General features: G+C 35.3%; 1 protein-coding gene across 1 annotated transcript; it reads left to right on the top strand.

Annotated features, from left to right (window-relative positions):
• Window positions 1-22: 22 nt before the first annotated feature.
• LOC139517406 (putative glutathione-specific gamma-glutamylcyclotransferase 2) lies at window positions 23-14726 on the top strand. The gene is made up of 3 exons (XM_071308392.1): window positions 23-231; window positions 13313-13354; window positions 14316-14726. The coding sequence occupies exons 1-3, from the start codon at window positions 97-99 to the stop codon at window positions 14688-14690; spliced, it is 552 nt and encodes a 183-aa protein (XP_071164493.1). The 5' UTR covers window positions 23-96; the 3' UTR covers window positions 14691-14726.
• Window positions 14727-15089: the final 363 nt, after the last annotated feature.

The following is a 15089-nucleotide window of genomic DNA, read 5'->3' on the forward strand; positions in this document are numbered from 1 at the left end:
TATTAGAGTACTTAAATTGTCATTTTTCGTTATACAGTTTCCGGTGTAAACAAACCCACATATATGATATATGACATATAAGGGAAACTAGGAAACATGTGGGTTTTTGGTTATGGTTCTCTTATATGGAAAGTTGATTTCCCCTATAAGAGAACATTGAAAGGTTACATAAAAGGATTTCACAGACGATTCTGGCAAGGAAGTACTGATCACAGGGGTATCCCCGGAAAGGTAAGCACTACTTGCACTAGTTCTAAATTATAAAGAGATTAGTATAGTTATCATAGAAGAACTGATGTCTTTTTTTTTATGATTTCTTGAATGGCAAACCATTCTCAAATATATAAAACATTCAAATATTCATATTTTTTACATAATCATATAAGTGCTGATAGATGCAGATGTTATATTTTTTTTAAACTACAATTCTGTGGAACAGGTTAAGATTTAGTACTTTCAATAGAAAATCCATTTTCAAGTACACTCTTGTCATTCTACTAAATTTTGTTAAAAGCTATACCTACATGATCATACATTCAGAATGATTTAAGGGGGATTGGTTCAAAAGGTCAATGAAATATTAACGTGTAATGGGCGATCAAAGGATATTAATATTAATCGGGATTTCAAGGCTTAACATAAATATTGTACCCTAACCAGTTGTTCCATTTAAAACAATTAACACACCCTTAAATGAATTAACAGTGTGTGTGTGTGTGGGGGGGGGGGGGGTATATACACACTGCCACTATGCAACTTGTTTCATGATTAAGCCTTATATCCACAACATGACAATGTCATTAATAGATCACTATGCAACATTATGTATCAGGTGTTTATTACACAATGTCATCAATAGATTACTATGCAACAAGCATCATGTGAGTATCACACAAAACGTATGAACACAATAATACATACAACATCTATTCAAAATATCCACAACTTTGTAATATCACCTTATTAATGTTCAATTAACCGCAATGACACTTGCACAAATCCTTCAATGCACAAGAAATTTCTATGAAGACAGCTCAACTCGCACACTAATTATCACTATGAATCAGAACGAAATGAATATACTCCAAACGGGTAAGATTAAACCCAGTGCACTTCACTTATATAATTCTAGAAAGAATCCACCCTTCCACAATATCACTACTTACAAGGACTTGTAACACCAGCAAGTATATACCCTTTATTTCCACTGTACACTAACTTATTATATAAGTTTCACTTATATTGAAAATATTCACATAGATCCACTCTACTTACCTGTTGGAATATAAAATGTTATAATAGTACATTGTAGGTGAAGTGTATCCTTCAATAGCCCCCATAAAACTGATAGCATTTCACAAATGGAAGTTTTAAACGACCTTGACTGGCTATACAGCCCTTGCACGGTCGGGATAGCGTATCTTGATGATGGAAGTGTTTAACGACCTTGACTGGATTTACATCCCTCGCATGGTCGGCTCGGTGCCCGAGGGCGTTTGGTGGGGTTTAAATATTTTCTGCAGTTGGTGATAAGGAACGGGTTGAAGGCGCCATTTTGGAAGCGGTCATCTTGGTTTTGTTAAGTTGTTATTGGTTTGTTTACTATTTTGATGTTTCATTTGTACTTCACAATGACTGCTTTCAGGGCCAGGTTTGTCAGCTTGGCAGCCCGTTAACCACGATGCTGTGGTACTGGTCGACAAGTCTCGGACAAAATAATTACGATGACAGGAAGCATAATCAAGACCACTGTCGTGCGACAGTAAAATGGAGATTCATTATTCAACACCTAGGATACAGCCCTCGTACGTTAGTCGGCATAACACTTCCCCATCCAAAATGGGGTTTGGAGTGTATGCTGACGCGGGTATTTACGTAGAAAACAAACGTTTACTGTACAGCATTGTATTGGTTTCTGTCATCGAAAGTAGTAAGTCGTTGATCTGTGAATCAGTAAACCCTCATCGTAGATAGCGGGTAAAGGAGAGCTGATCAAGCATGACCGTTCAGCTGTAATGACTGAGACGCGACTGTGGATTCCTATAGCGGTTCGATGATGGAAGTGATTAACGACTCGAACTGGCTATACAGCCCTCGTACAAGGCGTTTGGTGAGCATTTGAATAATTTCTGCATTGAGTCAGGAACAGGTGGTGGAGGACGCCATTTTAATAGGCCGCCATTTTGGTTTTGGTGAGTTCTTTTGGTTTGTTGACTATTCTGGTTTGTTTACTGCCTTCACAACGGCCGGTTTCAGGGTCAGCCTGTGTTTGGTCAGCTTGGCAGCCCGCTAACCACGATGATGGAGTACTGGTAGATGAGTCCCGGACGTAGTGTTAAAGATGACCGGAAGCATTATCAGGACCAAAGTTGTAAGACAGTGAAAGGTAGGTCCGTCATCTAACACATAGGATACAGCCTTCGGACGTCAATCGGCATAACACTTCCCCATCTACAATGGGTTTTGGAGTTCATGTTGACGCGGGAATAAACGCACAACAACAAACGTTTACTGTACAGCGTTGGATTGGCTTCTGTCATCTAAAGTAGTATGTCGTTGATCCATCCTCAAGTAAACCCTCATCGAAGATAGCGGGTAAAGGAGAGCTGGCCCAGCACGTCCGTTCAGTTGTAATGACTGAGACGGACGTGACAGTGTATAGCGGTTCACTGTCTTGAGCTGGTATATATACTACCATCTGGATCAGTCAATTATATTTTAAAGGGGTGGTAAGGTAAAACCAAGCACATACTAACTTATACAGGGATAAGTGGTATTCCAACCACCGAGAACAAATAGAAACACATTCAACAGATAGGACAACTTATTTTTTACAAAAAAATTAGTGAACTAAGACGAAATTTCGTGTCAAAAAGTAAATGTAAATTATTTGCTATCCATTGATACAACCAGTACTACATACAGGCTTAAAAAATGTTGAGACACAATTTCCTGATGCGAAAGCATATCAAAATGTTGATAACCACTGGGAAATATATTACACAAAATAGGTTTGAACTAAGTTAGCCCCTGCAACGACAATAAGACCTTTCTCTTAACGAACTCTGCTCAGGTCTTTATATTTTCAGATACATGGGACATCGGATTTGACGTCACCATCCGTAGAACATATAATGATTAAAACAATAAAACATGGGACAAATATATGATTCATTTTCAGTCATCTCTTTCTTCTGAACAAAATTATATAAAATAGCAACACAATCATGTAATTAAACAAAGTCAAATTAAACTAGTTCATGAAATCACAAATTGTTGTTCGTTATTCACTTTGGAACCTTCTTTTCAACAACACTCATTTGCTCGTTATCTTTCCAATACTTTGTAAATTTCTTCACATATGCAGTCTTCATATTATCCAATATTTACAATAACATTGACATCCGTGAGGCATTTTATCCGACCCCACAGTAGCTGTATTCATACTGGTTTAACCAGGTTGTACCCGGCATTGTTTTCCAATTATCACAATCTGCCCTTAACTGTATCATCTAACACTTCTCCCTCTTCGTGTTCTGTGACAACGTTTGTTTTGTTTGTGTCATCTTTTTGAGCTGATGGCTCACCTGAAGATCCAGATTTCTTATGGTTGGTTTCGTCTATACCATTATCACCAGTGGTTTTGTCAGTGGCTTTTGCTTTTTGGTTGTCTTATCAGCAACCTCACTCTCCACTTCTGCCTCATTGTCCTCAGATTCATCTCTATCATTCGTACTGCATTGAATGGATCTTTTTATGTGCCTTTTCAGATGTGCTTTCTTGTATATGTAATAGGAACATAACTCGCAGAAGAGATTTGAATATGTGCCCTCTATTAAATGGTGGTTTATATCTTCCTTATTTCCAAATTCAAGAGGACAGAATGGACATTAAATTTTATACTGTTTTATAAATACAACCTTCCTCAGTGTTTTCTTGGTATTTTGCATGATGTCTACAGAAATAAGAACACAATGTTTATCTTCACATTAACTACAAAAACAAATAACTATGTATACAATTTTATGTATATCATGAAATTCAAACTTTTATATACACGAAAAATACACCTGAACGCCTATTCAACAGACTAATCCTTCCGCTCCATACAGGTTAACAACGCCTTCTCTTTTCACGCTCATTACTACTCTCGTCCAAAAACTTTGTTACTGAGTCACTTGTCACAATCTGTTCTTCATTTTGCATGTTCCTCAAACCTACCGTACTACATGCATCGTTAACAGGTTCTCGTTCCTGTCTGTTTTTCACTTTCTATCGAGCCGTCTCGGAGCCTTGCATATTCTACTTACGGACCACTTCAACATGAATAACTTGCTCTTTTCCTCTATAAGCACAGTTGACTTTGTATGTAACTTCTGTACACAGATCTATTATCTTAAATGGACCTCTCCAAAATGAAGTAAAACTTTGGTGGACATCCACTATTTCACGAAAGAAAATAAACATACATTTCGACTTCCTTTTCAAATGTTTGCCACGACAGCTTTAAAAAGTTGTCATATCTGTTTTGTCGACGCATTGCTGTATCGACATTCTTTTGTACTATTGAATGTGCAATTTCCATCCTTTTTTTTTCATTTCCAAGCTCACTTATATTTGGTTGGTACTTCTTTTTGTGTCAGCGACAACTCGTAAATAATTTTAAGTGGGGTTGATACTTCTCTACCAAACACCGAATAGTTTGGCGATACTTGTAACCTGTTGTCTCATGTTCGGCACTGCGATATGCCATCATTACATAAGGTAGATATTTGTCCCAGTCATCATGCTTGTCATTCACATATGCACTCTTACAGCATTTTCGCAAGTGTTCCATTGAATGTATGCATCATACAATCGGATTGGGTGTGACATATGGCGTTGTTCTTCTTTTCTTTATGTTTAAAACTCTGCACATTTCATAGGGCAAGTCACTTTCGTACTGTCGTCCCTGATCGGGATGAAAGTATACTGGCATTACAAACCTTGTTACTACTTCTTCTATTATTGGAAAACTGTCCCTTTTGAGATAGTCTAAAACAAGGGTATATATGTTTCTATTTGGGTAATTTTCCAACTGTGTCTGCCGCTATTCTATCCATTGGAAAAAGGCTTTGTACTATTCCCATCGGTGCTCTTTTGTTGGAATGAGCCGTTTCTTTCTAGAGCAAACAACACATCATCTGATGTACAATCTTACATCTGATCGTAAATCTGCAGATAAAAGCTATGTCGTATGTTTTCTAATGTTTTCTTTTTGCTTAAATGTACTGATGACATTGATGAAAAACATTTCTTCGTTCTGTAAACTTTAAAACCACTCCTCGTTTTCACTCTCATAATTTCCGCATAGAATTTCGTCTTTTAGTTGCAGATTCTCCTTCTGAGACCACATGCTTCGAACAACAATCCCCTTACCTGATACTTCACTAAACATGGGACGTTTTTGATTTGGTAAACAGTTCTTCATGTAAAGGAGATCTTTGTCATTGTTTTTAGAATCCTTTGAGATATAATTGATCATCCTTAAATTCGTTTGAGTTATCCGTTAACACTCAAACATTGGCTTCCTTTTTCTACCGTTTTTCGTCCCAGTTTGGGGAATTAACCATGCAGACTGTTTGCCAGATACACGACATTTCGATGTTGCACACCTGGAGGAATCCCTATTTGTATTTCACACTCACTTAAGACTTTTAACCAGCGAGCTAATTCACCCTCTGGATTTTTAAACTACATAAGCAAGTACAATGATCTACCAATCGCCTACCTTAAATATATTGTACAGAGTGTTTTACAAAGTGAACAACCGCTAGGGGCTCAGCCTCTTTTCACGTTTCACAGTAACGCCTTTCAGCTTTGCTTAATGCTCGGCTAGCATAACATATCACAACCCTTGCTCATTAAGTTGTGATAGAAAGACACAAACGGACACATTACGTCATGCTTCTGTTTCTAAAATAAAATCCGGGTGTGCCCGAATCGGGGCTTTTACCAGATGGTTTTTCAAAATTCCAAACGATTCCTTGCATTTAACTCAATATATAGGGTTTTCCCTTTTCTGTAAGACCATGTAAATACCTGGGTATACTTGAAAAGGTTTTTACATACCGCATATACTAACTGCATAGTCCCAAAAACGAACTTATTTTAGTCGCATTGCTTGGGGTGGCTTGTTTTTCACGACTTCAATATTTGATGGATTTGTGGCAATCCCCTTTTCTGAGATGACGTCCAAAAATAATACCCCTTTTTCACACAAAGAACATTTTTTTGCCTTAAGTTCAAGACCAACCGACCCTAGCTTTTCAAATACTCGATCAAGATCAATGAGCATGTCACTAAAAAAATTTCCAGCTACAATGGCATCTTCTAAGTAAACTAAAGACGTGTCCCATTTTAAATCCAGCAAGAACCGTTTCCATCAATCTTTCAAATGTACTGGATGCACAGCATAGACCGAACGGTATAACTCTGAATTGAAACAAGCCTCGTCTTGTAGCGAAAGCTGTTTTGTAACTATAATCTAGATACATTTCAACTTGCCAGTAACCTGAACATAAGTCCAACGTTAAGAACCAGGCACTGCCAGCAAGTTGGTGCAGGGAATCGTCAATACGAGGTAGAGGTTGGGCATCTTTTACCTTCAAGTTGTTCAATTTTCAAAAATCAACACAGAAGTGATAAAATCCGTCACCTGATGATCAAGGACTATTGTCTTATATCATTTCGTCAATGTTCTTATCCACTTCTTATCGTAAATTCTCCACAATCGCGCCTAGCAGGTTTTTTGACTGGTTGCGTATTCCCAGTATTGATTCTCTGTTTCACAAGATTAGTGATTCCTAAATCCTTATCAGATGTAATAAATATTCCTAAATCCTTATCAGATGTAATAAATAAACCTTCCTATTTGCTAATAAGTAATTTTAACTGATCACATCTAAATTTTCACAAGTCTTATCATGAAAATTCTTCAGATCCTAGCGAAATTCCAATAATTGTTGACTATTCAAATCCGTATGTGTGTCCCCACAAACAGATTCAATCTTATGTACTTGTCCAATTGTTGAACCTTGTGAATCTTGTTTCATATTAATCAGCCTAGCAGGAACACATTTATTAATTTTTATATTATAAATATTAATGGTATCTGAGATTCTCCGAGAAATAGCTTTTCAAACACAATTCGAATACGCATTTTTACTTCAGAAAATCCAGTTCAAGTATTCCTTCGGCTTTTAACATCCTCCCAACTTGAAGGTCTCATTTCTAATGTGAATGATTTTAATATCCTTTACCGTGCAATGCCTACGAACCACTAAGACAATGTTGCAATCAATTGTTGTTTAATGTAATTTCATTTCCTTAGTTAAGATTTCATCATAGAATCAATTTGGACCAATGGAAGATAATTGCAAACAAAACATTTGATTAAAGATAAAAATTTTAAATTATCTAAAATTCAACTGAATTCTATCATTTAACAACTACTACAATATTTTATGAAATTTTAATTGTGTACTACTGAACTGCAGGCTAGGGTCATTCTCCATTTTTTGTGACAGTACTCTAAGATTTTTTTTCTCAAGAAAGTCAGGACTGAAAAATCTATTCAGTTTTACATTTCAATTGATAAAGTTCCCAGTTACAACTCTCATCACAGGGATACATGTACTTATAAAAATCACATAAGCTGACCTAGAAATAAAAGCAATGCACCATATTGATGTTTGAATCAACTACAGCAAACGTAATTATGTCCATAGTACGGTAAATAAATACCGGTTTTAAATTAGTGCACTAATTCTGAGAATGTTTTTAATAATCAGTAAAGGATAAGTATATTAAAGATAAATATATAACAACAGCCGTACCGGAACTACAAACTGACTGTGAAATTGTCTGGTGCAAACTTGAACTCATTTGACACAAAGCCATATACTTAAGCTCATATTTCAACCCCAAAACATCAAACGAGAATGGGTACTTAGAACTTGAGAAGAGCCTAACCAGAGCGAACAATATAAAAAATGTTTTAATCATCATGGCTGGTGATTTCAACCTACCAGGTTGGGACTGGAAAACCAAATCACTGAAGCCCAATACACAGCATACCAACATACACCATAAGTTCACTGACATCCTGGACGATCATGACTTACAACAAATGGTAGAGGAACCAACAAGAGAATCAAACACACTTGATCTCATAATCACGAACTACCCAAACTGCTTCAATAGAGTCGAAACCTTGCCTGGCATATCAGACCATGACATCGTCTTTTCAGAGTTGAACACCATACCATCTAAACAAACTCAAAAGCCAAGGAAAATATCCTTATATAATAAAGCTAAGTGGATAAACATCAAAGAAAATCTCAATTTAATAAATACGGAAGTTACCAAGATGAACCATCAAGAATGTAGTACACAAGAAATATGGGACTATTTTCAAGGTAAACTTTAAAATACTATAAATGCCAACATACCACAAAGAACAGCTAGAACAAAAGACGGTAACCCTTGGATTACGGCAGACATCAAACGCCTAATAAAGAAAAGAAACAAACATTACAAGAAAAAGAAAAAAATCAGCTGATGCTTAGCATAACATGAAATATAAAGAACTAAAAAGACTGGTACAGAGAGAGATAAGAAAGCATATTGGAAATATATAGAGGATATAATAACACCTGATCGCAAAGAAGACGAGCCAAACTGCATAAAACGTTTCTTGACATTCATCAAGCACAAAATATCAGACGGAAACCAAATACCACCATTAAGGAACAATGGACTACTCCATCCTGAGTCAGTTGAAAAGGCTAACATACTAAATTAACAGTTCCAATCAGCTTTTTCTGAAGAAAAAAAACAACTTTACAGAAACCGAATTCAAAAACCGTTGTGATATGACCAACAACAACTACCCTTCAATTAAAGACCTGAACATAACCGAAAATGGAATAGCAAAACTATTATCCAACCTAAACCCATTTAAAGCTGCGGGTCCAGACACCATTACACCAAGGGTGCTGAAGGAATTAGCCATAGACATTGCACCAATCCTTACCACCATCTTCAGGCGATCATATGAAACATGCGATTTACCGGACATATGGAAAAAGGTTAACGTAAGCCCAATATTCAAGAAGGGAAAACGGTTTGATGCAGTAAACTACCGCCCAGTCTGGTTTACCTGCATTTGTTGCAAAACGTCGTAACAAGACAAATAATGACCCATGCTGACAAACACAACATACTGTATCCACTTCAACATGGATTCAGGAGAGACATGTCCTGCGAAACACAACTGGTTCAGTTTATTAACGATATCACCATAAACCTGGACGCAGGAAAACAAACAGACTGCCTTATTATGGATTTTTTTCCAAGGCCTTTGATAAAGAAGGTCATATAGCCTACTTACACACAAATTGGATCATTATGGCATAAAAGGGAAAACCAACAGGTGGATCACGAACTTCCTGGCCAACAGAAAACAAGTCGTAGTTGTAGAAGGGGAAAAATCTGATACAATCAACGTCGATTCAGGCGTCCCACAAGGATATGTTCATGTCAGAGGGAATCCGATCAAGGGTAAGACTCTTTGCTGATGGTACAATTATATATCTCACAATATCATCAGACACAGACAGCGATCACCTTCAGGAAGATCTAAATAAGCTGGCAATTTGGGAAAACAAATGGCAAATGGCATTTCATCCAAATAAATGCAATGTTCTTACCACAACAAGAAAACATAAGCCTATTATAAACGAATATGTACTGCATGGCCACATCCTCGAATCTTTTAACTCTGCAAAGTACCTTGATTGCACCATCAGCTCCGACTTAAATAGGAATGAACACATCAAAAACATATGTGTTAAGGCAAACAAGACCATAGACTTCCCCAAACGTAACTTGAACATCAATAACAACACAATAAAAGATACTGCAGACAAATCACTTGTAAGACCGACTCTAGAATATGCATGTACAGTCTGGGATCCCTATCAACAAAAAAGCAAAAACCGACTGGAAATGGTACAGAGGAAAGCAGCCAGATATGTCGCTAATGAATATCATAACACATCATCTGCTAGTGACATGCTTAACCAACTAGAGTGGAAACCCCTCGAAGGCCGTAGGAGGATATCAAGGCTCACAATGATGTATAAACTTGCCAACGGGATGGTGAAATTTGTCACCACTTATACTCTCATTCCAACAGACAGGCTATCCAGAAACATCAACACAAATGGATACAAAGTACCATCTTGTAGGACCGAAGTGTGGAAGGAATCTTTTTACCCAAGGACGATACGAGACTGGAATGCCCTACCACATACTGCCACCAATGCAGGTAGTCTTGAATGCTTCAAGACTTACCTACATTAGATGAACTAGACCAACTCCAAAGTGTTTTTAAATCCCTGTATATATGATGTATAGCACAAATTCTTATCAATTAATACTTATTTCTTGTCAAAATTTTAAATGCGCATCCAAAAGTGGCAAAATAATCAACTTATTGATGGTTGCCGCGTATTGGTAGAAGGATATCCCTGCTTCTGAGTAGTGCGGCATTCCAACACTGACGTCATTACAATGTAGATTGGATATATTAGAATATTTCGAAATATAGATTTTTCCAGATTGTAAAAGAAACGTAAATAGTGTAAGGGAGAGCTCAAAATACGACAATTTCATAAGAAACAGAAAGGAAATGTGTAAAAAAGTGTATTAATCTAATGTATTCATTTTTGTGTCTCCTTCTTGTCAATCTCAGTAAGATTTTAGGGGGTTTTCCAAACTATTAAAACAAAATTAATGACGTGAGGCGATGTCAATCTGGCCATCCACATAGGGGATTGACGGCTAAGCCGTCTTTCCCCAAAAACTTTTTTTTTCTTCCAAAAACATTGTGAGTTCATATCTGGTAAGATTTCATTAACTGAACATGTATAAGCAAAATTGTCACAGATTTGTTTGTAAATGTCTTTGTTGTGACTTCTGAAACTTCATATTTTCTGATGAGGTTCAAATAAAACATAAGACTTATTTTTGTCCTGAAAATTGCTCTTATTTTTAATAGTAAATTAAACAAGAGGCTCTCAAGAGCCTGAATCGCTCACCTGAATTTTTTTGGTTTAATCTCTCATCAATGATTATTTTGGCTTTTCAATTTATTTAAATGTTCTTTGAATCGTCCTATTTTCTTCAAAAGCAAAAAAAAATCATTTTCTCCTATGTTCTATTTTAGCCATAGGAGCTATGTTTCTTGACATACAAGGAAATGAAATATAAAATTTATACTAGATACTCTGAAACTCTGAAACTCATTTAGCATAAGTTTTGCTGAAATTGATACAGCAGTTTCATAAGAGAAGATTTTTTAAAGTAAGTCAACATGGTGAACAAATTGTGAAAAAAGTCTTTAAAGGGCAATAACTCCTAAAGAGGTCAATTGACAATTTTGGTCAAATTGACTTATTTGTAGATCTTACTTTGCTGATCATATTTGCTGTTTACAGTTTATCTTTATCTATAATAATATTCAAGATAATGAATAAAAAATTGCAAAATTTCCTTAAAATTACCAATTAAGTGGCAGCAACCCAACAATTGGATGTTTGATTCATCTGAAAATTTCAGGGCTGATAGATATTGACCTAATGAACATTTTTACTCCATGTCAGATTTGCTCTTAATGCTTTCGTTTTTGAGATATAAGCCAAAAACTGCATTTGACCCCTATGTTCTATTTTAAGTAACGGCGGCCATGTTTTTTGACGGATCAAAAATCAAAGCACACACTTTGTGCAGGATAATCTAAGGAACAACCATGCTAAGTTTTAACCAAATCCATTCAGTAGTTTCAGAGGAGAAGATTTTTTAAAGTTAGCAAATATGATGAACAAATTGTGAAAAATTGTCATTAAAGGACAATAACCCCTTAAGGGGTCAATTGACAATTTTGGTCAAATTAACTTATTTGTAGATCTTACTTTGCTGATCTTTTTTGCTGTTTACAGTTTATCTTTATCTATAATAATATTCAAGATAATGACCAAAAACTGCAAAATTTCCTTAAAATTACCAATTAAGTGGCAGCAACCCAACAATGGTTTGTTTGATTCATCTGAAAATTTCAGGGCTGATAGATCTTGACCTAATGAACATTTTTACTCCATGTCAGATTTGCTCTAAATGCTTTCGTTTTTGAGATATAAGCCAAAAACTGCCCTTGACCCCTATGTTCTATTTTAAGTAACGGCGGCCATGTTTTTTGACGGATCAAAAATCAAAGCACACACTTTGTGCAGGATAATCTAAGGAACAATCATGCTAAGTTTTAACCAAATCCATTCAGTAGTTTCAGAGGAGAAGATTTTTTAAAGTTAGCAAATATGATGAACAAATTGTGAAAAATTGTCATTAAAGGACAATAACCCCTTAAGGGGTCAATTGACAATTTTGGTCATATTAACTTATTTGTAGATCTTACTTTGCTGATCTTTTTTGCTGTTTACAGTTTATCTTTATCTATAATAATATTCAAGATAATGACCAAAAACTGCAAAATTTCCTTAAAATTACCAATTAAGTGGCAGCAACCCAACAATGGTTTGTTTGATTCATCTGAAAATTTCAGGGCTGATAGATCTTGACCTAATGAACATTTTTACCCCATGTCAGATTTGCTCTAAATGCTTTCGTTTTTGAGATATAAGCCAAAAACTGCATTTGACCCCTATGTTCTATTTTAAGTAACGGCGGCCATGTTTTTTGACGTATCAAAAATTGAAGCGCACATTTTGTGCAGGATATACTAAGGAACAATCATGTTAAGTTTTAACCAAATCCATTCAGTAGTTTCAGAGGAGAAGATGTTTGAAAAATTGTTAACGACGACAGACGACGACGACGACGACGACGACGACGACGTCGACGACGACGGACGCCAAGTGATGAGAAAAGCTCACATGGCCTTTTAGGCCAGGTGAGCTAAAAAGTAAATTGAGAATGGAAACAGGGAATTTCAAAGAGACAACAACCAGAAGAAAAAGCAGAAAACATATGCATGTTCACATTCATGTGAGGAGGAAACAGACAAATGAAGACAGACCTGTGACTAAACTTACAAATAAACTACAAACAATTCTGTACACATCTTTCAACACATGTTGAGTTAGAACCATACAGTAAATGTTTCAATTTCTTTTTGAAATGTATACAATATATATATATAATTTTTTATATAAACATAAATTTATATCTATAGTAAATGGTTTTTTTATAGCCTGGAAGAGTAGTTACCTTAGTCAAGTCTAACATCCCTGATGTAGGTACTAGTATACTATATTTATTAACCCTAAAAATTTATTATTTTGCATCAAATGTTTAACTTAGGCTTGCATACACAATGAAATTCAGTTTCTGTTTGGTAAATTTCTTATTAATCATAGATAAAGTTCATTACTAACTTACTAGTACACATAGACATCACTGTTTAAATACATTAACAAAATAAGACCACAAACAAAAACGAAAAATATGCTAACAAATGCCAGGACCGGTTTTAAAAAAGAAAATAAAACATACCTGCCTAGAAAAAGTAAATTAAAAAAAATACTAAACTCCAAGGGAAATTCAAAACAGAAAGTCCCATATCAAATGGCAAAAACAAAAGTTGAACACATCAAATGAATAGACTACAACTTTCATATCCAGTAGGACCATCAGATTTATATATTAATACATTAATAAAATGATTGATTTGTATTATGTTAGGTCACATGTGTTGTAGAAATTATTGTAATTGAAACAAGTGTAAAAAAAATTATGATGATACCACAGGAATAAATATCATAGATAAAGAAAGACGAACACAATGGCCAAAGTAAAAAGGATGAAAAGACAAGTCTATGACACACTAGCATGTACATACAAAAAAAACAGTGCAAGCAATTAACGTATCACCATGATCACTGTGACCCAAAACTGAAGATGAAGACCTATGCTTTGGAAGGGTAAGCAGCTCCTGGTGTGGTGCTCATGGAGACCCCTTGGTCATATTAAATAAGAATCTAGTAACATTATAATTTTGAGTGAGATATTTTTCTTACATGAAAGCCTGTAGGAGGCATACAGTTTGTTGTCATTAATTTGTAATAAGTTGTCCCATGTTAATACCTGCATCTAAAAGAAAACAAAACTGTGACAATAAATTATTATTCAGCAGCAGATACTTTTATTTGCAGACTTTCTACCAAAACATCTAAAATTCACATTATCCATTTCAGGAAAAAGTTTGGGGCATAGCCTATGAGATTGCAAATGAACAAATCGCTGATGTCACAGCTCATCTAGATTTTCGTGAAAAGAATGGTTATACTCAAACAGAAGTTGTGTTTTATCCTAGCGAGGAAATAGAATCTCCAATACACTTAAAGATCTACATAGGAACTTCAGATAATGAAGAATACCTTGGACCAGCACCAATAGAGGACATTGCCAAACAAATCTATGATTCAGTTGGACCAAGTGGGAAAAATATAGATTACCTACTGAATTTGGCTAATGCAGTGCGACAGTTATTCCCAGATGAAACTGATGAACATTTATTTGAATTAGAGAAAAGTGTAAAACATAAACTGAATGAAAGTATAAGACAATAATTAATTCTTGTTAAATAAAATGTTACTTTTAGGCATTAGGTTTGATTTTTTTTTTAAAGATAACTAAATGGTGGCCTAGAGATTTATTGAGAGGAAACCCTATATAACAACTGTGTATGAATGCAGGTGCTCATATGTGGTATCATATTTCTTCAAAAAGCTTTTAACATGTTCAGACAATTTACCCTAGGTTTAATACTCTCAAGTAAAAAAAAAGTATTATAAATTAAACTCAGGAAATGATACTGACTACAAATTATACATGTTTAAAGAAACTTTGAATTTGTTTTGGTATAATTTCAAATTAAATAGTTTTGGATATAAATAACAGGAGACTAAGAGTTTACACAATACACTAACTTCTAAATTGTTATTATATAAGTTGTGCATAAATATGTA

The sequence above is a fragment of the Mytilus edulis genome, chromosome 3 (genome assembly GCF_963676685.1).
Source record: "Mytilus edulis chromosome 3, xbMytEdul2.2, whole genome shotgun sequence".
NCBI classification, from domain to species: Eukaryota; Metazoa; Mollusca; class Bivalvia; order Mytilida; family Mytilidae; genus Mytilus; species Mytilus edulis.